The following is a 27,974-nucleotide window of genomic DNA, read 5'->3' on the forward strand; positions in this document are numbered from 1 at the left end:
TTAAATTTGAAATCAAAATGTTGCATACCCCTGGCTTTAGTTTATCTGATATCTTAGCATGACGTAGCGACGCGTCACGAATGTCACATAAAAACCCGAGACAGAGCAGTCATGTTCTACGCATGACTCATTGAGGAATTGAATCGAACAAAATACTTCGCTGTAGGAACATAACTGCGGGGTCAAAGTGCATTCGCTTCGCAGCGATTCCATAGCGAACTTTAAGGATGTATGTAACTGACGCTCGACAATCACCTGTCTTATCCAAAGTTATTGTCAGTTCTCTACATTTTTGAAGTTCATTATGCATTTTGTCTAACGCTCCTGTTGTCTTTATCTATTATAACAAATTATATTTGACATAGCGCCATCTATTGACGCGCTTTAATAAATTGTTTTAAATTAAATATCGAGTATTTAACGATGTAATAAAGATAACAATGATTCTGTTTTTCAATTTAGGTTAATCAGAAATACTAAAACAAACAATGTTTTCAAGTATTTTTTTAATTTTAACAATTTGCCTGACCAGGATTTTAACATTTACTTGATAAGTCTAACTTTACGGCAATTTATAGCGCTTGAATTTTCTTATCTTGGTATCTTTAGTGTACATTAAGAAGTCAATATATAGTATTGCTTTACGACATTATTACGCGACATTTGGCGTCCAATTGCGTCCAATGACGCCTGACCACGGACGTGTTCCGAATACAAAGTAATTGAGGTTAAAATAAATTTTATATTGACTACGTTTGTTATTATGAAGGTCACGTTTTGCGAGTTCTGTAGTGTCATACCACGCCACGGAAGCTATTGTTTTTCGTATCATTTTATTTCCGTTGTTAGTAGTATTTTGACATACGAGTAATGAGGGCCTAGCACGAATATTCATGAGAACGCGCTCGTAACGTCATCGATAAAAAATATTAAAATTTGTGCAGCGCCCCTACCGGGCTTAAAGTACACTAAAAATCTCTTAATTTACGGGCCGCAGTTTTACCATCACTGTTCTAGTTATTATAGTATTCAAAGTTTATGACGGCTCCTAATTAGCAGCAACTGTTTTCGCAGATCGAAGTTACAAGCCTATATAAAAATTGAATGGAACTATACCGTTAAAATCTTAATGTATTCGATGTTTTGCAACAGCGGCGGTCCGTGACCGTTCCACTCCTGGCTATAAGGTCGCTCAGCGGACGTCCAACGATGGTCATCTCCAAGATTTATTATGTTTACTTAAATTAGAACATTCTAGATTAAAATTTTTATGTAAATAGGATGTACCGAAAACGTCGCATGACCTTACGCTAGCTTTTAAAATGTATTACACCGTTGCGTTCATTTAAAAAGCTGACTAACTTTAAAGCGTATTAAAATTTTACCGAATAAAAAAATATAAAATTAAAAAATCAGGCGTTATGTTGTGTTCAAACTTGTGAAATTGAATATTTGTAAAGGGTCTGGAAGAAACATAGGCTACTATTTTTTTTTTATTAATTCCGCACGGAGGCAGTGGCGGGCGACAGCTAGTAGGAATATACAATGATGTATGAAATAATAATTGAGTCGTGTATTCAATTAACAATGTCATACAACGCCGAGAGATCAAATGTCAGTAATTGTTACGCGACGCAACGCGCGCGCGCAAAACAAACATGGCCGCGCACACGTGTTAATGAAATACGAGTGTTGCCGTATTTTATGTGTCAAATTACATGTTTTTTCTGGCAATAATGTTAAGATAACTACGGCCTTATAACTTGGGTTTTTACAACATAACATCGCTAATGAATCAGAATATAACGACAAAATATATTTGTTTGCTATTACATTTTTTTAAACATTTTAACTGTATTGTTTTTGGCATTTGTTTAAGTAAATGATAAAGGCGTTATTAGTGTTTTTAAATTAAAATCAAGTTTAACAGTTAACATTTAGTTGGCACATATTGAGGAGAGTACACTTCTATTCGACGTGCCAACTCAAACGCAGTACATTTTGTCACAAGGTTAAAATTATATACTTCTTATAAAACCTGATTACGTCGTAAGGAGGTCGTCTGTCCTCGTCAACGACCTTTGTTCTCAATTATTTTTTAAACAATGTCTGACATAACCAACCGTTGTGCTTAACAATTGTGGAAGCAAAATATTTTGATGGACATTTATAATGAAAAGTCGGTTTAATTTAAAGTTCATAATGTCTTTACTAACATTATATATTCATAAAAAAGTACATAGTCTAATTTTTATCCTATTCCCTTCCCCTTCCCTTCCCAACATTTTCGGAGAAAGGGAAATAGATTTGACACAGAAGACGATTGATTGGGAATATCCTCTTAGTCAGCTCCTTTGCCTTTTTACAACAGACAACTTTTTATTTTTTTACATATTTCTATGGGTATGGTAACCATCAGGTGACTGGCTAGCATTCGTTTGCCACCGTATTTTATAAAAAAAAAATTCTTTGACAAAAACAATGTAGCAACGATGACATCTTACGAATTAGTGTCAACTCTTTTAAAAAGCAATTTATTCCGCTTTTTTAATCTACTTAACCTCTATTAACCTTTTATTAAAACAGGCTCTCGTTCCAAATACATCTAATTATTCAATATCTACATCTAAAAATTCTAATTCGATCGTTTATTTTTTATATTTTTTTTATTCTTTATAATATTATGTAAGTAAATCGAATATTTCTCGAATAGTTCTCATGGTGAAGAGGCATATCGTTACGTTAATAAAAAAAAAAATTGAATTTGGAACATTTTGAAACCGGAATTTTCCCGTTAGTAATCGAGCATCTTTGAGGTTTTGGAAAATGATTTGATATGAAACAAAGACGCTCATGGGATGACCAATACATGTCGCTTTTAAAATATTGATGTTAACCGCTATTAGCATATAACTGTTTAAGATTAACCGTTATTACAAAACTGGTTATAACACTCACAGGACTTTCGTTATGTTACCCAAATAAATAGAATTTGGACACATAAATCTTTAGGGTTGGCACACAAAGAAGACAATCTTTTAAATCGCAATCCCTAAAATTCTAATTTTATTCAAGGTAAAAATATACAATAAAAGTGATAACCCTTACAACCATGAACCTTATCTTTATTTACGCATACATTGCTGTTTATGTATTGTGTGTTTAAACATTTGTTTTGAAGCAAGCATTGGACACGTTCTGTTAATTAGGGCTGTCTCAGTTTTCGCTAACAGTAAACTAGAAACGGTTACACTTATTAGCATACTGGATATGTATATTTAATATGATAAAGCGTGTTTTATGTTAATATACTAGGGCTGTGCCAGAAATTAATTAATTTATTACAAAGCATTACTGAATAAAATTGATAATATGAAAATAGCTATCGAATTATTTGTGTAAAGATGATACTAACATGTTTTTTAATTACGTTATTAGGTTAACGGTGAAATTAAATAACATACTGTATACATTATAATAATAATTTAGCAACTTATTAACAGTGATAGAAGCCAACAACATTTGCTACACGAATAGGCTTCACTACAATACCACGACCACACAGAAGACAGGTGACAAGCGGAATTTATTCCTCGTTTCGTTTGATGAATGTGCATTCCGGTTGCCTAAGGCCTTTCCCTTCTCACTCTCTTCTTATAAAAAGGATGACAAAGGGAAGTTAATTTAGGGTCCTTCATTAAGCGAGCATATCACCATCTCATAGGCCAGCAACACATCTGCGATTCCTCTGGTATTGCTAATGTCCATGGGCGTGGATGAACACCTTGGTGTTTTCCGCTACTCGTTTGCCCCCTTCTCTTATAAAAAAGTGATGGATGGAGAGATGTTTAGGAAGTGATAATATTGTCATGCAGTGCATCTCCTACGTCAATGCAATTACGGATGTCAATGGGCAGTGGTCGCTTGCACGTTTTCCACCTTATATTATAAAAAAAAGATTCGCCAGGCAAATAGGAAACGTTGCGTCATAAAGTATCACTAAGTTATTCCTGGTATGGGCATGAGGTCACCGAGAACAATCATAACTTGATCTTAAGTTATTTTAACATTCACACGACAAGTCCAACACGACCATAGATTATTAGAAGTGTAAGAATGAACAATTGAAATATTAAAATAAATGTTGGAATATTTTTAGGAAAGTGAATTAGGAATTTTCATCATCATCAACTCTCTATACGTCCCCACCGAGGGGCTCGGAGTCTACCCTAAATTAAGGGTGATTAGGCATAGTATACCACGCTGGCCAAGTGCGGGTTGGTTGACTTCACACATATCTTTGAATTTCTTCTCAGACATGTGCAGGTTGCATCACGATGTTTTCCTTCATCGTAAGAACGTCGGATAAATGTACATATGTAAATCGAAAAATACATTGGTACATATTAAAAACATTTCTCTACAGTTTAATTATAATATTCAGTATTGTTACTACTAGGTAAATCGTAGATTACGGTTTGGTGTACGTCGTCCCTTCTTTTTATATTTTAGTCTTTGGCCACATTCTAATTACGTCAGTTTTGTCACCGTTGTCTTCATTACCAACATATTCGCTAATAAAAAGGCAAAACATAACACGATCATTGTTTATTCATTCAATATGTTTAGTTTCATAACGTGTCTTTATAACATCACGAGGTCGCGCCGGAAGTTAACCAATAAACCATTTGTACTGTGAAAGTATCAGTTATTTAAACATACTATTGTACTTTTATTATAACATAACCAAAACCATTCAATTATACTGACATCTCCGGATGTAGTCTTCTGTATACAGGATCACACTTCTTATTCTGATCTGTAACACTGCTCGCTTTTACATTTTACTAGTTACGTTAAGTTTAACAAGGTAGATAAGGTATTAATCCCGTTTTTGAGAACCAATTTACCTTTTTTAAGTTCGTAATTTTATTATCTGTCAGAGTCTCACACAGAGAAGTATTGAAGTGCAGAGCAATAGTTAATGTATGTTTTCTTGTGTTGCAGGCGATGCGGGGCTGGTGCGCGCGCTGGAGCGGCGGTGGGCGCGGACGGCTGCGCTGGTTGGCCGCGCTGCTGTGCTGGGTGGCGCTGGCTGCCGTGGCCCTGCCGCGGTTACAGGCACCGCCCTCGCCGCGCCCCGCGCCGCCAGCGCCCCCTGCCCGCCTGCTGCTGCAGTCCGAGGCGGCCGCCTCAACTCCTGCGCTTGTCACACAGGCGCTTCCCGCCACCGACACCAGGGTGCTTACCGAGGATGAGCTGCGCGCCGACGCCGAGCGCCGGCTGCCCTCACTCCCACTGGCTTACTGGCACAAGCACAAGGACGATAAGAACAAATACTATAAGAAGAAAGACTGCGCACCTTTCCCTTCGATATACGACTTAGAATTCCATAATACATACTGGCAGACGCTTCGGGCCAGCGAAGGCGTGTTCCACCTCTACGGCGCGTACATGGACGCGCGGAACACGTCCCGAATCGGGCCCGCGGTGCGTGTGCTCGCCGTGCACGACCGGATCAAGCCCACGCTCGCCACGCACTGCCAGCTCTGGTTCGAGGAGCGCGAGGCGCCCGTCGTCGTCCGTAACCTTGAATACAAGTACGTGTGGAATAGTAAGTGGGGCAACTACCGGGACCACGTGCTTCAGCCCTACTTGCTGGCCTGCGTGCTACCAGCAGAGGTGCGCCATTTGGTGCCGGCCTCCGTCTCCATTGTGGAGAACCCTTGTGACAGGGCGACCAACAACCTCCGCGTCCACTACGATCGGCCCGTGCCGCCAACGCCGAGAAAGGAATTCGCGGTGTGCGTCAAGGGCCTAGACTTCTTGCACGAGGACCTCTCCGTCCGCCTTGTCGAATGGATAGAGCTAATTCGCATCCTCGGAGCCGACAAGATATTCTTCTACGAGCTGCAGGTGCACCCGAATATAACCAAGGTGCTGGACTATTACCGAGCACAGGGCGCGGTAGAGGTGACACCGATCACGCTGCCGGGCGGACAGCCCAACCTGCCCGGCCTGCAGCACATGTACCTCAAGAAGAAGACGACGCACAAGCGCCAGATGGAATTGATTCCTTACAACGACTGCCTGTACCGCCACATGTACGAGTACCGGTGGCTGGCGCTGCTCGACATCGACGAGGTGATCGTACCGCTCGAGGACGAGGACTGGAGCGGGCTGATGCGGCGCGTGCTGCCGCTGGCCGTGCCCGCGGCTGGAAAGCCGGCGCGCTCCTCCTACCACGCCTCTAATCTGTACTTCCTGGACTCGCTGCGGCACGAACATGGCTGGGAGGAGGGCGTGCCGCGCTACATGCACATGTTGCAGCACGTGTACCGCACGCGCAACTTCACCAAGCCCGGCCAGTATGTGAAAGCGTTCCATGAAACGGAGCGCGTACTGGCGCTCCACAATCACTTCCCACTGGCGTGCCTCGGCGGCGCGTGCTCCTCGTATGCGCTGGAGACGAGGCACGCGCGGTTACAGCACTACCGCGCAGACTGTGTCACCGCACTTAGCAAGTCGTGTGGCGAGCTGCGCGCACAGCCGGTGCGCGACACTGCGCTGTGGCGCTGGCGCGGACCTCTTCAAGAGCGCGCCGAACGGGCGCTGCGAGATCTCGCCTTCCTGCCGCCGCACCGGTGACCCGCGCCCGCCGCGCTCTCGGGCGCACAACAACCTACGCTTAGTCTATAACTATTCAATGCTAGTATTAAACTTATTTTTATAGTTTTTCTGTGTTTTGTTTGTTCCCTTAAATGAAACTAGCATCCCTTTCTGTCTATGCTCTGGGAGAATGCACAGATTTAAGTCACTCTGGTGAAAAAGGACAAGCTTACTTGCATGTCAATATCATAAATTAATTAACACTCGAACAAATAAATCCGAGGGCTGTAGATAAATAAAATAAAACGGTAACGAAAAAGAAAGTATGTAATTAGAGAGAATGTGCATAATACACGATGATCGTATGGTCCGCTGCTTCAGACACGCAGAGAAAATTCAACGAATAAATAACGACTGTTCTAATTATTGCATTAGCTTAGAATGTAAAGTTTGGCAGTTAAAAATTAATTAATGTTTGTATGGCCATTGGGCCTGCATATTAGAAAAAGAAGCGACATTTTCGCATATTCGTTAAACGCAAAACAAACTTTTCTTAAACTTGAGCTTGGCAATTTAAAAAAAGCAAAGAAATAAAAGTTCTGACATTTGATATCTAAAGTTACAATGATACAACATAGATGGCGCTCGAAAAAAGTATTAAAATAGTAACAGCGACATCTCTCTGCTAGTAGAAAAACCACCTGACGTGGAAGAAAGAGTTTTGGAGAAAATGTCCAATAGATGGCGCAGGTAGGAAATAGACGACGCAGGAAGCTGATAGATGGCGTAGCATAATAATTCAACTAGAACTTTTGTAAAAATCGTTGAGATATTTTAATAATATTTGTGCGATCTGTAATATAAAAAAGCAAGATTAAATAGGTCGTGAAATAAAACTACAACTCCTTTTAAAAATTTAACTTTCTTTTCTACTTCAAAAAGGCTGATACAGGATTTTCTAATTTAGTTGCTGCGTTGAATATAACCTTTTTATTAGATTGTAAGCACAGATTATATGTGATGTGGGCATCTCTATGTTATTAGCACATCATATTATTATTAAGCATTGTGTAAATTCAATACAAGTACAACTTACAACTATCGTCCTTCACGCGGTCGCGCTTTGCTCATTTACTATGGCTGTCCAAAATTACTTTTTTATAACGCAATTTTATTTATGACACATTAATAAAATAATTTCACATATAATTTTAAAATGTACTAATTGATTAGACCTCTTTTTTGATGACGAAGAAAAAATAAAACTCAAATTAATTCAAAAATAAAATAGAAATAATTATTTAAGAATAAAAAAATCGAAACGATATCATGAAAAATGATTTTTCATACAGAAATTAACCCATAGGTCCTTAAAGTGGGTAGCATACCCACACTTCTTAAGTAAATAATAAAATAGCGTCAGCCCTAACCATGATCCTGTATATGGGAACAATAGTTGGTGGACATAAAGGGATCTTATTATGGTGTAGAGAACAGTCTTGCTGTAGTCACCACAGCTAGTGTACAGGTGAGTGACTCAATTAAAATACTGTCATAATCTTTGTTCAATCAGATATAGTAAATAAACGATTGCAGAGTAATCGGTTATACATAATTGAATATACATACATGCATTTATCCGACGTTCTTATATAACCTGCACATATCTAAGAAGAAATTCCAAGATATATGTGAAGTCAACCCGCACTGGGCCAGCGTTGACTATGGCCTAATCACACCTAACTTAGGGTAGGGTCCGAGCCCCTCAGTGGGGACGTATAGTATGCCGATTATGATGACATCATCGAAACATTTCCCACCTCATTTTATAAAAAGCTTGAAGATGCAATTAAACAGTTGGTAAACAGTACATCTCATATCGTACGACCTTTGTTAGATAGGTAAACAGTTTCATAGTGCACTCGTTTATCGCCTATCTCCGTTGCAGTTAGGGTTGTCACCTTTGTAGGTTCTTCGGTTTTGAACAGAGGATATTTGGGCACAGGTCGATGTCTTCGCGTCAAAGTGGATAGCGTTAAACAAGTGGAAATAAAATACGGAGGAAGTGTAGATATTGTTTTGTTTTCGTTGTCCGCCAAGGAGTCAATGACAGGGCTGTTTTAACCTTGTGAGGGACTCTACTGTAAAAATATGTGCTGACGCCTCTAGGGCCAGACCCCCGGGCGACCCTAAGGCAAAGCGGCCCTTGTAACTTTAGACGTCCGTGCTTGAGAAAGGGTTAATATGACTCTGGTTGTTGTTTCTTTTTCCTGACAGTTCAGGTCAAAGGAAAAGTTATCAAAAGTTAGCAGCCCTAGCTGCATGTTCTAACCATATCTCGATTAATTGTCGGCCTTGATCATTACCTACCACACGACAAAGTCCAGCGCGTGATCGAATAAACTTTGCTATACTAATTTCTTTTGTTTTTTCTAAAGATGTCGAATAGCTAGTCTAAGCCAAAGACAAATACAAATAGACATCCCTTACATGCAAACCCATCTAAAGCAATGGTGTAACACGATCGTTTTTATTTCTGTCTAGTCGTCTTTCTTCTTAATAAATTTAATACATACCTGCCAAAGGTATAGACTACTGCCGATGGATACAAAAACATATCGTCATCCCTTTCATTTCCAATGAATAAAATGGCATAGGTATACGATTGGCGTATTCGTTCGTGTTCTTTAAGTACGTTATAATAACTTTGTACTATGTGTTATAGTTTAAATATAATTTTTTAGTAGCTTAGTGACGCATAATAAGACATTGTTTAGGATTGTATTCGCAGTCGACACGGGTCAAGAGTCAGGCAGATAAAGTTGATTGCGCTCTGTGACTGTGACCTAGACAATGACCGATTCTGGTGAAATATTTTATTTGCAAAAAATATGATTTAAAACTAAAGATATTCAACATATGTGCCGATAGACAGGACATAGTACATTGTTATCTAAATACGGCGACTTGCAATTTCGGATGAGCATCCGTAAAATTCAACTTTAAGGCAACGCGTTTAGTGTTAACAATTGGACTGTTTAGTTAAATTGTATATATATATTAAACTGATATATAAACACGGCTAAACACTCACGTATATACGCGGCGGCCGCGTCCGCGAAGTAATACCAGTACCACTCATCCTGATGAAGGGCCCCCGATGGGCTCGAAACTAGTCGGTGCCGCCACCGGACGTATATACGTGAGTGCTTAGCCGTGTTTATATGTCAGTTTAGTATAATGTCTCACTAAAGTTTGAATAATGTATATGTATATATGCATATTAAAATTTGTTAAGGTCACAGTCAGGTCTGAAAATTCCGAGTGAAGCGTGCTTTCCTCCTCGCAAAATTAACTACATGGACCCTGCTAAGATCGTCGCTAATTACGAGCAGCTATAAAGTTTGACTCTTATAATACCACTAGGTAACAAAATAAGGTTGACACTCACGCAGGACAAATAGGATTTATTAGAAAACTGAAAGCAATTGAACTACAGAGGATTAAGAGCATATTTTAGAAAAACCTTACTTATGTCGGATCTATATTTATTTTTTATTTGAAACTCTTCATTTAAAGCCAACGGACGAGTTACATATATTAAAAGATTGCTTAAAGATATGAGGGAATACGAGTAGTACTAAAATTACATATTATAAAACTAGCTGCCGCCCGCCACTCCGTCCGCGCGGAATTAAAAATCTTCAACAAATTTTCTTGAATCCATGCAGTCGTTCATCCAGAACGATTGCATGGATCCTTCCATCCATCCAATTCGCATTTATAATATTAGTAAGATGTTAAGATTTAGACAGTTTAGAAATCTGGATTAAAAATAGATTCTTAGAAATGTTTGGATAGTTTTCATTAGATATCGTATTTGTCCTTATCATTGTAAGTTTTTAAACAATTAATAATTACAAATAAGTTAACTATGATTAAGCATCCATTAACTTGTTTATTATAAATGTCACAAACAAATATAATTTGTAATTAACTCTCGTTTGAAATTGTAAACATAATTTATACGAATAAACAAATAATTTATACTCGATATTATTATAAAGGGAATACTGAATATATGATGAAATTCGTTTAAATTTAATTTCAATCATTCTTTTACGGATTAAAGCAGCTTTATCCAAAATACTTTTAGACATTATTAGTTGGAATCATTTGACGTGAATGTCGCGCTTTCATTACAAAGTGTCAGAATGATTAGTGAGGGGACATAAACGTTGACATTTTAGTAAGGCTAGTGTTGCGCCACACCGGAACAGTGTCGGTTTTTCTTCCTAACTTCTATTAAAAATATGTTATAATAATAAACAAAAGAAAAAAGTTATAAAAAGCAAAGTACTATAATAACTTTTTAAAGTATCTTTAATGCCTTAAAGGTTTTCTTGTCTCAAATGGTATATACAGAATTGTAAACTTGACATTTATTTTATTTACTTATCCAGTGATTTTGAATTTAGTTTGAGGGTTGAGACATTTCGTTGCCAAAATAATAGTAGGTTTTTACTGGCTGATAAGGAAATCATAGACTATAAAAAATCTGAACCAAAAAAAATTTACATAAATCGTAATTTAAAAATTCAAAATAAAATACTAATAAAATTCGGAATCAGTCCCCTTCATCTAGAATCTTGAAGACAGATATTCTGTTATGTGATCCATCCGAGTTATTTAAACACAACATCGTCCAAAAGGCTTTAATAATTATAATTGCTAAACCAAATTTAGTATTCAACTCAAAATGTAACATAGCAATGATTTCACATAGACTACAAAGCACAACGCTCAGCCACCTGGTCATTAGTCGTCGATCCCGGAACTCGACAATGATAACAAATACATCGCTAATTGCTTGTAAACAGTTTGCAGGGCACACAGGGCGGAGGGCGTTGTTCAGGAAAGTTTCAACTAGCGCCCGATATCTCCCCCCCCACTACTCCCCCGTGACTCCTCGGCATATATAAACCAAACGCGCCCTACATCCGGCACACTCCTTCGGGTTCTCTCGTCTTGATCACATCTCCTGTGTTACAATGGCCAAGTTCATCGTTCTCTTCGTCGCCACCTTCGCTCTGGTAAGTTAATAATGTTACTAAACTTATATACAATTTAGATTTTTATGCTTTATTTGATTTTTTCCTATGAATACATCTTAACTTTTCAACTTATACTACCTAACAGATTAATTGATAGAACGCATACGCTAGTGAAGTTACTTAAAATCTGATGTCCAAGGTGATCTTTCTGACAGCAGTTCTCATCCCTGATAGCCTACCATCATGTTTGTTCATCTTGTAAAACTAAATCATGAATTCCAGGCGCATGCTGGTATGGTGCGCCGAGATGCACCCACGCCGCTGCAAGATCTGCAGAAACACGGCGAGGAGTTTCAGAAAGTATTCTCAGAACAGTTGAGCGCAATTGTCTCCTCCAAGAACACCCAAGAAGTCCAGAAGGCGTTCAAGGATGGCTCTGACTCTCTGCTCCAGCAAATGTCAGCTTTTACTGCCAGTCTGCAAGAGGCCGTAAGTTTGCATTTATTAAACAAAATTTACTATTATTAAAGTTGCAGGCTACTTATGGTCAGCTAACACAAACATGAAGCTACTAACAGCCACTATCAACTTTCAAGAAATCAAGAATATCACAAACGCATTTTAGGTACGACGCTACAGACGTTACGAATATTATAAATGCGAATGTTTAGATGAATGGATGTTTGTTTGAAGGTATCTTCGGAACGGCTTAACGGATTTTGAAGAAATTCGGCACACATGTAGATCATGAAGGAACACATAGGCTACTTATTAAGTTATTTTAATTCCGTGCGGACGTTGTCGCGGGCTACAGCTAGTTATACTATAAATATATAGGAATATTGCATTTGAACTTTACATAAAAATCATTTTTTTAACGATGAAAGAACGAGTGAAAAGAACATCATCCGACATTATCTCTATTAACAGAGCTATCAAATATCCGTCATGCGGTCAAGTCGGGTTAAGGTCATATTGCAAATATTCCGATTATTTCACTTCAAGGTTACAATGTATTATACAAATTGAATTGTTCATATAATTAAAACATATTAAATAAAAGCTCTAACAAGATTTTTCAATTAATAAAAAAATATATGTAACTTGAATTCAAGAGAAGCGTTTGACACCGCAAACATAATAATATTGTCAAGGATAGAGTTAACCACAAGAACATCTAACATATAACGACTTGATTTACTTAAATAGCTAAATCAAACATTGTAAAGCTTATTTCTTTGTAATCAGATATTGATAGGTTATTTTTATAGAAGGAGTACCCCAAGGTACATTGTTAGGTCCCAATATCAATGTTTAAAGACCATTTACTAATTTCCTGAAACTATCAACAGTGGACCTACATTGTTACAATGTCAAAGATATATTATTATTCTGTAAGAGGACATATTGCTACGTGATTTGCATACTTTGCAATTTATAATCCTAACATGTACTGACCAAATACGTAAAAAACAAAGACTATTGTAACGTATCATACTAATTGCTTTGGTATGTTAATTATGGATACTAAATAATTATTACAAGACTCACTAGTGCTGTGTGACAGATACAGTTAATGTTGTATTTTTTAATTGAAAACTTGACCAGAAATATTGACTTACCGAGGCGGAAAAAGGTTGTATTTCTTCGTCTACTTATAGAAGGTTAGAAGGTGTTTGCGGCCTTCCATGACTGATTTTCTATTTCCTAGTTAGGCTAAATTCACTACAGTTTTATGCGATTTTTATGTGTTTTTATGGTTATGCAATTTAAAACAATATTACTTAAAATCAAAGCCAAGCAATCGTGTATTGAGTGTAGTGAGGGGACGTAAGCGTTAATATTTTAACAGATCCAGTGATGGACCATACACTGGCACAGGGTCGGTTTTTGTCTTTACAGCAGTAAATATAATCAATAAGCCAATGACAATGTATTTGCACTTCCAGATTACCGACGCGAACGGCAAAGTGAAGGACGCTTTGGAGCAGGCTAAGACTAACTTGCAGAAGACTGCTGAGGACCTGCGTCGTGCTCACCCAGAGGTTGAGCAGCAGGCTGTCGCGCTTAAAGACAAGTTACAAGCCGCGGTGCAGAACACTGTACAGGTAGGATACAGTACTAGTATTATATAGTACCAGTATTAAAAAGTACAAGTATCACTAAGTATTAGTATCGCGAATTGCCAGTATTTCGTTACGCACAATACTAGTTAGTACAAAAAATATTGTGAGTCATATTTTTATTACTGTTCCTCTAAGAACCTATATTTTAAACTAAATATTTCGTTTATCAGGAGACACAGAAGTTAGCTAAGGAAGTGGCTACCAACATGGAGGAGACGAACGCGAAACTAGCGCCAAAGATCAAGGCGGCTTACGACGACTTCGTGAAACAGGCCGAGCAGGTGCAGAAGAATTTGCACGAAGCCGCCAACAAGCAGTAACCAATATCAACATTTAAATATATAATATAGTTGTAATCAATTCATTGCTGTTATTAATTACCTTGGACTTACCACTGACTATACGGACAGGCTATAAACCTTGGTATTTTGTGCCTATTTGATGTACGCCATTTTGGCGCAGACGGTTGCGGTTAGCAGCTGTGGTGGGGATCCGAACTAATAGAGAATCAGCTGTCAAGCGTTTCAACTCCCGTTTTAGTCGGAATAAAGCAAAGCTCTGTTCAGTTTGTACCTACGTAGGAGTCACCAGGCATCTCGCGTCGCTCATATTATACATCGCGATTAGCTGTGAACTAGTAATTTAGTTGTTGCGCCGAAAATCAATGATTGAAGTCATGTGACCTAAAGTTTTGTATCGGTTCAGAGTTGATTGTCACACGTCTAGTTCATGGCAGCGAGTCTTACGGTCTTATAACAATCTTATGGTTAAAAATTTAAAAATAAAACACAAATTTATGATAATGATTTATTGTTGAATAAGAAATACAATATTGTTGTATGTTTTAGAAATGAACAATTAACACTTAGGATTGTACATTGGCTATATTGTGACCTAATTTAATGAAGCCCATTTGTTTTATGACAAAACCAATCGTTAGTATGTGAAATATATAAAATCATTACAAGGTCAAGATTGACAGATGTCATTTTATCAAAGAAATGCCGGGAAAATTCCCGTCAGAATCTGTCGATTGACATAACCTTACTTTAAAACTAAAATTGAATGATTATAAATTCGAAACAAAAACTATTCTTCAAAGCAAATTTGCTTACGATAATTATTGCATAGAAAAATATTTAAAACTCGTGTAAATGTATATAAACTACATAACGACTGGTTATATAATACTAGCCACGAACTTCACGTGAAGTTACCAGTGTGAGAGAGACAGCAATATACGAACATGATAAGTGCGACAGAGACAACATATCTGCGTTTGTTCCCAACTTCAGATCGTAGACAATTCGTGGCGTGCATTATATACAAGCTATATTTTGTTATATATTCAACAGTTGTAAATTTAATATATGATAAAACTACACTCCATATATTTATTGAATTAGAAAAAAAAACTAGCATTTTTATATTTGAAACTTTTAATTCTTCTGTTTATGATAGAAAGTAGATGAACAAGCTAGAATATGTAGGAGTAACAATTGTATTTATAATGCCGTCTCTATTTTATCAAAGATAAAAATGACGCCATTATTACCACAGTGAGATTTCTACGGAATAACCTTTGTAATATGTAAATCTAAGTTAATCTGACGATGATGGGTGACGCAATTAATAGCCTAAGTGTTCAGCGTAAGTAAATATAAAGCGCAATAAAAAGCCCCAATAGTAAATCATGTATGTATTCAGACTGAAACGAAATGGTTACAAGAATGTCACCAACTTATCTTGAAATCCGACCATTTGTAATTTAACTAGGTAAATTATACACTTTAAATTGGAATGATAATTTCATATTAACTAGTGTGTTACAAGTTGCTGAATCTTTGCCTAGTTAAATTGCAAACGGTCTGTATTCATTATTGATCGGTGACATATTTGTCCAGTTATTTGTGAACCAGCACTTTGGACACATCTGGACATTTTGTTGATGATTTAGCGCCTTACTGACTGCCAGTCGCCATCAGGATCACGAGCTGGAATATTAAAACAAATTATTACATTTTATCATAAATGTGAATGTTTAGATGTATGGATGTTTGTTACATGTATGGATCTCGTTGAAATTTGGCATAGATGTAGGGTATCTGGAAGAACGCATAGATGTAGTGTATCTGGAAGAACACATAGACACATTAAGTTTTTTTTTTTATTCTGCGCGAACTGAGCAACGGGTAACAGCTAATTTATTGTAAATGTGAAAGTTTAAGATGGATGGATAGTTGTTAGAAGGTATCTCCAGAACGACTGTATTGATCTTGATAAAATTTGGCATACATAAAGAATAAACTAAACCAGTGGTTCCCAAACTTATTTTGTCTACTGCCCACTTTGAGAATAAATATTTTTTTAGCGCCCCCATATTTTCACATATTTAAAACCATTATAACTTCAAATTAAATTAATTAATTATTGTGACCTATATATGTATATTAACGGAGAATTCTAAAGGAAACTTTTACTATAACCCGCAACTTGAGACCTGCAGCGCCCACAAGGGGGCGTTATCGCCCACTTTGGGAAAGACTGGCATAGAAGAACATTTGGCCTATTTTTTTAGAACTTCAAAATTAAGTAAGGAATGTCATAGTTTGCGAGATTTGTCATAATAATGTAAAAATATAGTTTGTTGTGATGTAAATAACACAGATATCTCACTGCGAGATCCTGTCGCGTCTAACCAGACATTATCTACCTCTGAGGCCTACCATTATCTAGTTATTGGTTAACTGAAAATGGGATTTATTTCAGAGGCGTTAAAATCTTACTTGATTCGACTCTACAACAATATTGTCTCTATGATTCTCACCAAATTATATCTAAGATAATCTATGGATGTTTTGGTAGTGAAAATTGTTTACTTACGTTTCTCGTCACGACGTGGTGGCGGCGGGCGACGGTCGCGGTCTTCTCTACGCGGCCCCTCACTGTATACATAATATATGTTACACACAAACAGACAGGGAGATAAAACATCATAAGAAAGGAATTATTTGACGGCACGTCTATGATTTCATTAAATAATTCTTTAGAAATATGCCACGTTGAAGAAAATAGTTCAAACGTTTTACAAATTATAAATGTATGGATGGACCGATTCATCTGTATAAATTCTGGTATAGATGCAGAACACTGTCTGGAAAAACACATACAAGAATTGTTTAAATTCCAAGTAGACGAAATAGCGAGCACAAGCTGGTTGTTTCATAAATTTGAAACTCACCGATCATCTCTCCTAGGACCATCGCGGTCATCCCTTCTAGGACCATCGCGGTCGTCTCTCCTGGGACCATCACGGTCATCTCTCCTAGGACCATCACGATCATCTCTTCTCGGCGGGTAGCGTTCACGATCTCTGGGACCATCGCGGTCTCTAGGTCCATCGCGATCTCTCGGTCCGTCACGGTCTCTCGGTCCGTCACGATCTCTTGGCCCGTCACGATCTCTTGGCCCGTCTCTGTCTCTTGGACCGTCACGATAACGGTCATCACGCGGTGGTCCGTCTTTACTACGCCATGTTGATGAACGTTCCTGTAACAGCGTAGTTATTAAATTAGCTGAAAAAATATATTTGCTACTTTTATTGTTAGTTGTAATACATATTTGATGCAGACAATATAAAAGATAGGTTTAAAGATTGCTTGCACGAAACCTTATTTATCGTCATCATCATTTTTCAGTATTTTTGAGAGACTATATTTTGTGGATTACAAAGTCTCTATAGTTCTGATTCTATGGTAGATTGTCTATGGGAGGTTAAACTTACAGTGGGTGCTGGCGGCGGGTCGGCAGGTCCTCTGCGCCAGCTGCCGGTCTCGGGTCCACTGGATCGTCCGCCGTAGCCTACACGTGGCCTGTAATATAAACATTCTCACTTATATTACATAGAAAATAGTACCAAACTTACATCCGATATAATCAATATAAACATGTTAGTCCATAGGATATTATTGTAGCCCGAATGACAATGGGTCAAATTCGGGAAACGTCAGACAGCCGATTTTGACTAGTCATATGACTAGACGGTCGTGTTTTTGGGTTTTTTTAGTAACCAATAGGGTTATGTAGTTCCTGCACTAGTAGATGTGACTGTATACCTTTCATCTCTTGCTGGAGGACGGTCTTCTTTAGGCGGAGGGCCACGTTCGTCACGTAATGGCCGACGTTCAGGCGACCGTGGTCGTTCATCACGCGGACCCATACTGCGGCTTGGTGGTAAAGCTGTAAAATTATATTTATTATAGCGCCGGTGATTTAATTTAACACGTTAGGAACTAAAATATGGACAAACTCGTCAACGCATTAATGACGAAAAAAAGTGTGGCTAGATCTTGTTACACTTTTTTTTTTAACATAATAACTTATATAAGTTTTTTTTATAGAACTCAGGGAGAAAGTAATGCCTTTCAGTGGGTCAGTTTATCTGACCTCGGTTGTTCACTTAAGAACAAGGTACTATAATGTGAACTTTGACTTTTTATACATTGTACCACGTCACTGACCTGGTCTGCGACTGTCGTCGCGTCGCCAGCTGCTGCCGGTGGTCGCCTTGGGTTCATCCAACTTGCGAGGTTCGGCTTCTTTTGGTCGCGGTCTTTCAGCTTCCCTGGAAAATGGACAGAATTAGTGATTTACCATATTAAATTTTAATCTTATATTGGTCTTTCTAAAAAAACGAAAGGATTTGATATCTTAACAAAATGACAATCACTAAGAAATAACTATAAGACTAGTTAGTTTTATTTATAGTTATTTCTTACTTTTTTTAGTAACAAAAAACTTAGTGTAGATATTCCCGACTAAGAAACTTACTTTTCGTCTTTGAGTGGAGGGCGTTCTTCTCGTCGCTCCGAGGATCGTGGTCGGTCGTCGCGACGGGCTGTGTACAAAATTTACTTATTATAAATTTGTCCATGCCTCTTTTAACTACTTCTAGAATAACATTAACTATTTTACTGTATACTTCTAGCGTCACATAACTGTGAGTCGAGTATCCACTTGCAGAATTTTGTATAACCTTAGAATTCGATTGAAAATCCTAGTGATATATCTGTCTTTTCAGAGGATGAAAGAGATGGCAATATATCTTGGGTATTGGGCAGTAGTGTTCATACCTCCAGGTGCTGCAGGACCTCCGCTGCCGCCGCGCCAGGTGTCGTCTGCACGGCGCCAGCTGGAGCTGGAAGATTTTTGTTCCTCCAGCTTGCGCGCCGCCGCCGCCTCCTGCGCACGCGCACGCGCCAACATCTCCTGGTGCTCCCTGACACAAACCATTATGTATATTAATGATTGTTCATTTTAATGAAAGACAACTTATTAAAAAAAAAACACATTATATTCTAACTAGCATTCAGTGTCTTTAGGGTGAGCTTTTGTGTACATTTAATATCAGAAATGTAGACAAAACCGACTGACTAATTCAATGACCATAACTCTAAATGCACTTTATAGTACAACAAAGAGAATGCGATTATTGCTAACGTTTAGAAAACAGCTCCACTCAATTGAGAAGATTACACTAATAGCCTCTCTTAGTAACTAATTAACGAATCTGTACTCACTTCTCCTTCCTCTCGCGCAGCGCGATCAGCTCCTCCTGGTGGCGACGCTCGCGTTCCTCCTTCTCTCGCTTCTCCTCCTCCTCCTTCAGCCGGCGCGCCTCCTCCGCAGCGCGTTCCTCTGCACGTTGCTTCTCAGCCAACCACTGACACAGACACATTACTGTATAAATGTTTTCACATATCTTAGCGGCTCAGAACTCTGTTCTAGTCTAGTTACGCAGAACACAATTTTGTGGATGCGAGTGAAGGGCATTCACAGATGTCCGTGTGCCGCCTAGATATTTGAAACTATTAATAACAATCTAGATATGTCCCTGTACATTTTATATCCGTGATGATTAATCCTAACAAAATTTATGCTGAAGGGGATAAGTTATACCAAGTCAGAGTTACAACTGACTGGCGATTGACTTCCCAACCCATTTTTCTCTCAATTTGTAAGTTATGACGTCACAACGTCCGTATAGATTCAAAATACGTTGCAAAATGTACCTCCTGTCTTCGTTTCTCAATGCGCTGAGCTTTACGCTGCGCCAGCCTCGCCTCGCGCTCAGATGTCAGCCGCTGCTGGAAGTCAGCTAAGCACTTGAGGTGAGCAGCGCCGCGCTCACTGCGCAGTCGCGCTGTGAACTGCTCGCGGTGCGCAGCCATACGTGACAGGCGGCTCGCAGTCGCCACGTCACGAGAACGCGCCTCTGTTACAAATATTATATTCATATACTTCGATCTTAACCACTGATAGACTGATAATAATGTCAATACAAAAAACCATGTTTTTTTCTCACTAAACGTTGATTTTTGCTTTAGTTTGATCGAATTCGTCAACTTAGCCGTCACCGTCTTCAACAGGCCTAACCCTACTTTACATCTCCAGAACGGCTGAACGGGTTTCAATGAAATTTGACATACATATAGAACATAGTCTGGAAGAACAAATAACCTACTTTATAAGCTTTTTTGTAAGACGCGGGCAGTATGTAACAGGGAGTTTGCACTGTAGACATTCGTAAAGAACTTATCGTTTCTGAAAAATTGTAGGTAAAAATATGTTTTGTCTAGTCTATCATGAGTAGCTCACCAATAAGTTGTTGTATGCGCTCCTTTTCCTGTTGTTCCCAGAACGCCTTGTCCTGTACCTGCTTCTCTTCCAAACTCTTCTGCAACAGCGGGATCTCCTCCAAGCGCTTAGCTCGCTCGAAATAGTCCACCTGTATCATTGAGTTATTAAAATTAGTTTAGTAAACAAAAAGATATTTTATATCCGACTCCAAGGATCAAAAACAACTATCTTACTTATATTATAAATGCGAATGTTTAGATGGATGGATGTTTGTTTGAAGGTATTTAGAGAACGGCTGGATGGATCTTGCCGAAATTTGACATAGATGTAGACTACAGTCTGGAAGGACACATAGGCTACTTATTAAGTTTTTTTTCAATCCACACGGACGGAGACGCGGGCGACAGCTAGTTCTACTATACGAATGTATTTTAATTATAATATATCAATTAATTTATTAATCAATATTTATTATTGTAAATAAGACAATATAATAATATCGTACCTTCTTCTCTTGCGACTTAAGTCGCGCTTGCAGCTCTCGGCGTTCTTTCATCAGCTCCTCAGCCTCGCGCTTAGATATAGCATCCGCGTCCATTTTCTTCAAATCCTATAACCGGTAAGAATAAGTTAGTAAAAAAAACATACGTCTTCTAAAATTAGTTAAAAAAAATATTTTGCATCATTTATACCTACCGTGACATACGAACCGTTAGTTTCTGACATTATCTTTGACAAAACAGAGATATCAATATGTTTTGTACGGTGGTTTTGGTCTCAGAAACCTACGGCGACAGTAAATGATATATATAATACCTCTTCATCGAGTTTCTGCAGTACTTTCTTGCCGTGCATAGTCTGTGAGATGTGAGCAATTCTCTCGCGTAGATGTCGCTCGCGCATGGCGGCCATCTCGGAGGCGTGACGTCGCTTCTCCCGCTCCTCGCGCTCCGCTTCCAGCCGACGCGCCTCTGCAGCCGCCGCCAACCGCTGCTGTTCCTCTTGACGACTGCGTTTACACGCAAAATTGAAATTATTGTATTTATTCTATCTATTTAAATTATAACCATCGCACACCATCTTTCGACCGCATCATCACTTTTCAACAGGTGGGAAGGTGGACAAGTGCTAGCTTTTTCAACATAAAAACTAATTCATGCTGTAATAATTATCATCATCAAATTATTCTCATATAAAACATAGAATAGTGTATTTTAGTGATCCAATCTCATCTAAAGCTACAAATAATTTGTTTATTCAATAAATCTATGCAATTTAAAGAAATTGATTTAAATAAGAGCGCCATCTATCAGACACAATACTAAACTAACCGTAGCTCTTCCTCCTCGCGCACGGTGTTCAGGCGTTCGATGTACTCCTTTCTCTCCTCTATAATCTTATGCCGCTGCAATACTCTGTGGTGTTCAGCATGTTTGTTCTCGTGGTAGTGCTGCACCATGTGCGCGCGGTCACGCTCACGTTCCGCACGACGACGCTCCGGGAACAGTTCATGTACTGCCCGGGATAGTACTTCAGCTGCACGTACTAGTTGTTCACGCATCTAGATAACATCTACAATTAGTGTTTGATTCATAAAATGGAGAAGTTGAGTGTTTACAAGTAAAAGAAGACATGTATTAACAGATCAGTATAAAGAGTCATCTTCGTCGTCAGCTAATTATCAAGCTTATCCGATTTTAGGGATAACTAAGCCATATTCAAACTGCGAGTTAGTTTACATATGTTTACATGATGTTTTCCTTCACCATAAGTACGTCGGATAAACGAACAAATTAAAAACACTTTGGTGTATGACCTGGACGTTTCAGATTATGGTCCGGTCCAGTCAAGGGAATACCAACTGCACCACAGACGTTTTAGTAAAATTTTGAAATTAGTATCTTGTCTGATTTGATACCTGTTCAGCAGGCGTTGCCTGCAGTATGGCACCACCGCACGCCTCATCCGCAGCTGAGCACCACTCACCGCCGCCAGACTCCACACCAAAGTGCACGCATCTACACAACACAGTTAATTTTATTACAATATACGAAAGAAAAACTAACTAAGGAGCCATCGAGAAATGTACACTGTTAATTAGCCCACGATTCTGTCCGCGGGGGATAAATAGATAGCCGAATCTCAGACCTACTGAATATGCATATAAAATTTATTGAAAATCGGTCAAGCCGTTTCGGAGGAGTATAGTAAAGAACATTGTGACTCGAGAATTCTATATACTTAGGGCTCTAACAAAAAAGTAATGAGATTGAATGTGGATGGCTACAAAGGTAGAGGAAGACCAAAAAAAAATGGAAAGACTGTGTGAAAAGAGGACATGCGTAGAAAGGGGGCAGATTCAGGTACGACGGCAGATACATATGTATGGATGAGTACATACTCTGCCGACCCTCTATAGGGATAAGGGGAGGTTGATGATGACTTAGGGCTCTAACTTATAGAGATCAGTCTTTCACAATATTAAAAATATTATCCAATTGTTTCTAATTAAACTTAGACACTGTTACTTACTGTTTAGCATGATCGATGCGTATCTGCATATCATTATGTCTCACGCAGTCTACCAGCAGACGCTCCAGATGGAACAGGTCAGTGGTGTGAGCCAGCTCCAGCAGGCGCGCGAACTGCACACAAGAGTAGCACTGTGCCACTTGCCGCACCAGCCGCACCAATGCCACGTCAGTTAACGCCACCGTGTACTGCGCCAGAGACGAGTCTGCGGAAATAATATATTATTAGGTATTTTGAAACTATTGAAAAGTGGTAGACGCCAGCCACAACATCTTGCACAATGGTGCCTCAAGCGGAAGCAATTTTAGCCCTCTTTCCCTTCCCAAACTATTCTTATAAAGAAAGGATGAGAAAGGGAAGTTCATTTTATTGATGAAGGAAGGGTCGCATAGGAAGAGGCAAAATTGACTTTCAGTGCACATCCTCCTCCGTTGATAAAAGGTACACAATGTATCTGCAAGTATGGATGTCTATAGGCAGCAGTCACTTCGCTATTTTAGCGTATTCATATTGTTACCTACCATAGGATATAAAATAACTACTTAATCAGGTTTATTGGGCGTTTTCGTTGAGTCGATTGACCCGATTGGTTCTGTGGGTTTAATCGACTCAATGGGTATTATTTTCAGACTTAGCTAAGATAAATATGAAAAGTTTCTCACACTCACTAGGCTCCTCTTGCAAATGCTTGACAACAGTCTGCACGTTGGCGCAGATGGTGAGCGGATCAAATTCCACCTCCAACCAGCTGTACAGCTGCTGCAGCTGCGGTGATGCCAAGTTCACAACATTCAGACGGATCACATCTAAAATGAAAACAATGTTATTTGTTGCTGAAAGGTTTTATACATTTAAAGATATACATACTGACAGATAGATTAGAAGTCAAAAGAAATAGTCATATGCAGTAAAAACTAGATAAGCAACAGTCCAAGAGACCGAGATATATTTCTCGCTTATGCACATCTTCCTTTTATAATTGATTTACAATTAACCACCATAATGTTACATCAGAATTTTATGCATGCATTATTAAGTTTAAGAATAAATTTAATAAAAAGAGTTTATATACTTCTTTTCATACAATTATTTATTATTAAAAGTAATGTGCAAGTATAAATAACACTAATAGTCAAATAAAGAACTATCAGTCGCGTCTAACTCACATATTACTCTACCTCTGATGACTACCACTTATTGACAATAAGTCACAAATGGGATTGATTTCAGAGGAACAAATTGCATTCAAAGACATATTCAACATATAGAACAAAATTGAATACAATACTATTCTATCATTCCGCAATGTGAATGCCTTACCTTTCAACAAGCTGGCTCGAGTGGGTGGTTGTGCCAAACCTAACAGGACGGCTAATCTCTGAGCCTTTTCCACCGGACTCTTGTCAGTTTCAACAAACCGGTCAAACTCGGGATGCAGCGATGGTAGAGGTACTGATAGAACTGCTACTAAGACACGGCAAGCCATCCTATATAGGAAAATTATAAATAATATTAAGTTACTTTACTTAAAAACAAAAATAATCTTATCATATAGCTTATGTTACTAACAAATAATATATCGTATATTCGAGGATTTATTGACATTGGTTCAGAATTCTTCCTGAACTAATTCATTATAAACATAGAAATCTGACTTTTTTTTAATCTTCATATATATAATTCTTCTGTGCGTGTGTATGTCACTGAACTTCTCACAAACGACTGGACCGATTTTGATGAAATTTTTTGTGTGTGTTCAAGGGGATCTGGGAATGGTTTAGATTCACAATTTTGTCCGCTGAACAATGTTTTTTTAATTAATTTTTAATATATTAGTAGTAGTCGGGTCCGCTAGTAGTAGTATAAATAATTAACTTGCTGCATTACTTTGTTAGCATAAAAATTACTTGATAAATGAAAAACTTTTATCTGTGCAGACTTTTTTAACGGAAACAATAAAGATAAATTGCTTCGTGTATTAAGTCTACATTAATGCTTTACCTCCGAGGCCTACCACTTGTTACCATAACGGCTACAAGTGGGATTTATTTCAGAGGCATATTAAAATTACATTGTAAAATACAAGTTAAACTAAGAAGCTGGAATACATTATTTAACCATTAACTTATCTTTTTTAGATAAAAATAGATATGAAAAAAGACATGAATCTAATTATTACATCATTCTTTAAACATGCAATAAAAAAAAAACAAGCCATATTATGGAAAAATAGATGAGACTATGCCATTATGATCTCTTGTGTCGGAGGCCAAGACCCACTTTGGGTCGATGCACCAGCGGAGTAAGTAAGTATGCCATTGTAACATAAAAAACTTACTTCTGCAATTCCTCCTGGGTGATATTCTTCTTCATCTCCCTAGAGAGCTGGAACAGCTTGAGGAGTGCAGCAGCATGGAACAGGCAATGGCCAGCTTTCCAGAAGACCAGCGCCAGTTTACCATAGTAGTTGGCCATGGTCTTTGCAACCGGTGTCTTCTTGGACATGTTCATTAAGTTATGGATGTCCTCTATTGCTTTGTAGGCTTCCTGTATGTTGATTTATGAAATATGTCAATAAAACATTTAAAAAAAACTAGTTGTATGACAGTAATCTTACTAATATTATAAATGCGAATGTTTAGATGAATGGATAAATGTTTGTTTCAAGGTAACTCTGGAACAGCTTAACGGAACATGATGAAATTTGGCACAGATGTATGCTACTCATTAGGTTTTTATTTAATTACGGGCGAACGGAGTCGCGGGCGAAAGCTAGTACAAAATAAATAAGGAAATAAGAGTACCATTAGTAAGAAAACTGACCTGCCACAACTCCATCTGTATAGCACTGTCAAGTTGGAACAACCTGGTCTCCAAGTTGAGCTGCTGGGTCTCGGGCTTGGTGATGCTGACATTGCCAGTTTGTACCTGTTGGAAAATTAATAAAAATACTCTTTTAAACTATAATTTGAAATAAAACATACGTTAGTTAAAGTAATCTATCTAAACCTTTAATCTTAGATAAGATTAGTTGTGTAACCATTGATTAAAGATTAATTCAACATTTTACCATGGGTTTCTGATACCAAAATTTCTATATAAAACATATGATGATCCCTGTCATTGTCTTCAACAAAACAGAGGTAACAATGTGTTTTTGGTCTCAGAAACCTACATGTATTAACCTTATTAGAGCTAAAATAATGTGTCTTGGTGTAAGTACTATATGTTTGGATAAGAGTAAATTATATTACATGTGCATCCCTTAAACACTATGCACTTGCACGAGTGATGCAATTATTTCAAAAATTTATAAACATTTTTAGATGGTATTTGATATATTTCTACTTACTGTTGGCTTACAAATGTCTTCGAGATGCTTCCTCAGCTTATCACACAGTTTCCTGAACTCTGTCTTCCTAGAGTACTTGAGACAGAACTGGAATGCCATCCGGGCAATGTCATGGTAAAGAGTTTCTACATGTGCATTGGTACGGAGCAGCTCTAGACATTGGCAGTAGGATTCCCATAGGAATTTCACCTGGAATAAATAAACCCGTTAAAGGAAACACTGAAAGGTTAAAAGAAATTTTAACATGTTCAGTGACTTGTTTTACAAAATTTTTAAACTTTCATCTGTTATTCTTGCTTTTTGGGTAAAATAAATATTAGTAAATTAAAAAAATAATCATACATAATTTTGCTTCATAGCTTAATTGTAATGGGCAAATCAAATAATAGTTTATTAGGAAGTATCCTTGGTAAAACCAAATAATAGTAATAAAAAATAAAGTAATTCTTTTCTATCTCTTACCCATGGTGTAAGTATAGTTCTATCAGAGCGATCCTGTGCATCTTCTCCGGAGACTGCACTTAATAAGATACTCTCTGGTGTAGCTAAGTTGTCAAGATCATCAGTATCAATGACAGCCTGTGTGGATTGAGCCCTGGCTGCCTCTGTCCGTTCCTCGGCCATGCGCAAGTATCCTCTAAAATTGGTAAACATTAATATCACTTCATGTGTCACCAGCACATTTTTTAGTAAATAAAAGCTTAAATTTAGTGATTTTCAATATAGTTTTTCGAAGCAGAGATAAACATGATCCTGAATTTATTAAAGACTTGAATAATATTCTGATTGTTGCACCATTGTTATTGGTCAATAAACATAAGAATTCAATAAAACAAACCTTATTACTTGCTCCAGCGACCCTACGTTGACGGATTGGAACATATTCCTGTACTGGAACAAGCCTTCTTTAGCAATATGAGACTTCCTCAGGTCTACGCATAGTTCCAAGTATTTGAACATAATCGGCTCCAGGACCGATTCGGACCAGTTGTATGCCCATTTTTTGTTCCGGAACACTTCCTGAAGAGTGTCCAAGGCCCTGGCTGGCTTCTCCAGTTCCATGAACTCTATAGGAGAAACCCAACATGTTCTTTGGTTATGTCGTGATACTTATGTGATTTGTGATGTAACGCCCAAAAGTTAAGAATTTTAAACAAAACTTAACAGTGATACTATGGGAATACCGCAAATATGTCCAAAAGGTACAAAAAGTTAACAATAAATCCAAGCTGAACATGCAACGTGGTATGATTGCAAGAAATATGTACAAACCATTGGCCCGTTTGAGGGCATTTTCCGGTCGTTGACCGTATCTCGCCATCATTTAGACTGCTTTCTGATCACTTCATAAATAAAAAATTATTTATCCAAATATCGGCAGTGAAGAATTTATTGAAAAAATTCGTCACCACCGCTCTCCGCTCTGACAAGCGACCACGAATCAAAATGGCGGATGGACGGAGGCGCCGTGCTAGCGCAATGTGGTCGACCTTCACATAAGGTATCAATAAGGTATGAAATGTTTCAACAAATTATTAACTCAATCTTCTTAATTTAATTTATTAAATGATATAAAATGTAATTGAAATATTAATGAATAATTTATTAAAAAAAAGTTCTGTTATTTAGAAAATTAACTTGTCATGTCAGTGTGACTGCTTG

The 27,974-nt window shown here is 38.1% G+C and overlaps 3 protein-coding genes across 6 annotated transcripts in view; 2 read left to right on the forward strand and 1 right to left on the reverse strand.

Moving 5' to 3' along the window:
• Positions 1-6,735, forward strand: part of LOC106117851 (uncharacterized) — a 48,561-nt gene extending 41,826 nt beyond the window's left edge. For both annotated transcript variants that reach the window (XM_013312333.1, XM_013312332.1), the window contains exon 3: positions 5,008-6,735. In XM_013312333.1, the coding sequence (XP_013167787.1) occupies positions 5,011-6,648 (1,638 nt within the window). In that variant the 5' untranslated portion in view covers positions 5,008-5,010 and the 3' untranslated portion in view covers positions 6,649-6,735. The remainder of the gene's footprint in view (positions 1-5,007) is intronic.
• A 4,821-nt stretch (positions 6,736-11,556) lies between these two features.
• Positions 11,557-14,153, forward strand: LOC106117779 (apolipophorin-3). Its single transcript, XM_013312207.1, has 4 exons — positions 11,557-11,702; positions 11,946-12,152; positions 13,613-13,771; positions 13,960-14,153. The coding sequence occupies exons 1-4, from the start codon at positions 11,661-11,663 to the stop codon at positions 14,107-14,109; spliced, it is 558 nt and encodes a 185-aa protein (XP_013167661.1). The 5' UTR covers positions 11,557-11,660; the 3' UTR covers positions 14,110-14,153.
• A 494-nt stretch (positions 14,154-14,647) lies between these two features.
• On the reverse strand, positions 14,648-27,780 carry eIF3a (eukaryotic translation initiation factor 3 subunit A). 3 transcript variants are annotated; one of them, XM_013312206.1, is made up of 25 exons: positions 27,585-27,780; positions 27,151-27,379; positions 26,775-26,949; positions 26,313-26,501; positions 25,784-25,888; positions 25,299-25,507; positions 24,281-24,447; positions 23,623-23,766; positions 22,961-23,165; positions 22,347-22,446; positions 21,760-21,989; positions 21,245-21,437; positions 20,934-21,038; positions 20,447-20,576; positions 19,861-20,063; positions 19,369-19,511; positions 18,922-19,067; positions 18,620-18,686; positions 18,310-18,413; positions 17,905-18,028; positions 17,574-17,661; positions 17,251-17,338; positions 17,031-17,214; positions 16,673-16,734; positions 14,648-15,783 (listed from the first exon to the last, which is right to left on the reverse strand). In XM_013312206.1, exons 1-25 carry the CDS (start codon positions 27,634-27,636, stop codon positions 15,743-15,745), a joined length of 3,483 nt encoding a protein of 1,160 aa, XP_013167660.1. In that variant the 5' UTR covers positions 27,637-27,780; the 3' UTR covers positions 14,648-15,742. The 3 variants fall into 3 exon arrangements, with proteins under 3 accessions (XP_013167660.1, XP_013167659.1, XP_013167658.1); XM_013312205.1 differs by having other exon boundaries at positions 17,031-17,338; positions 23,629-23,766; XM_013312204.1 differs by having other exon boundaries at positions 17,031-17,338.
• Between the last annotated feature and the right edge of the window lie 194 nt (positions 27,781-27,974).

The sequence above is a fragment of the Papilio xuthus genome, unplaced genomic scaffold, assembly GCF_000836235.2.
Source record: "Papilio xuthus unplaced genomic scaffold, Pxut_1.1 DF827679.1, whole genome shotgun sequence".
In the NCBI taxonomy this organism is placed as follows: domain Eukaryota; kingdom Metazoa; phylum Arthropoda; class Insecta; order Lepidoptera; family Papilionidae; genus Papilio; species Papilio xuthus.

Bases quoted from the DNA above. Each gene is read 5' to 3' on its own strand.
- LOC106117779 (XM_013312207.1), top strand. From the start codon at position 11,661: ATGGCCAAGTTCATCGTTCTCTTCGTCGCCACCTTCGCTCTG. The intron at 11,703-11,945 runs GTAAGTTAATAA...CATGAATTCCAG, and splicing joins TCGTCGCCACCTTCGCTCTG to GCGCATGCTGGTATGGTGCG. The intron at 13,772-13,959 runs GTAGGATACAGT...TTCGTTTATCAG, and splicing joins CGGTGCAGAACACTGTACAG to GAGACACAGAAGTTAGCTAA.
- eIF3a (XM_013312204.1), bottom strand. From the start codon at position 27,636: ATGATGGCGAGATACGGTCAACGACCGGAAAATGCCCTCAAACGGGCC. The intron at 25,508-25,783 runs GTCAGTTTTCTT...ATCAACATACAG, and splicing joins TACAGATGGAGTTGTGGCAG to GAAGCCTACAAAGCAATAGA. The intron at 20,577-20,933 runs GTACGATATTAT...TCAATGATACAG, and splicing joins TTAAGTCGCAAGAGAAGAAG to GTGGACTATTTCGAGCGAGC.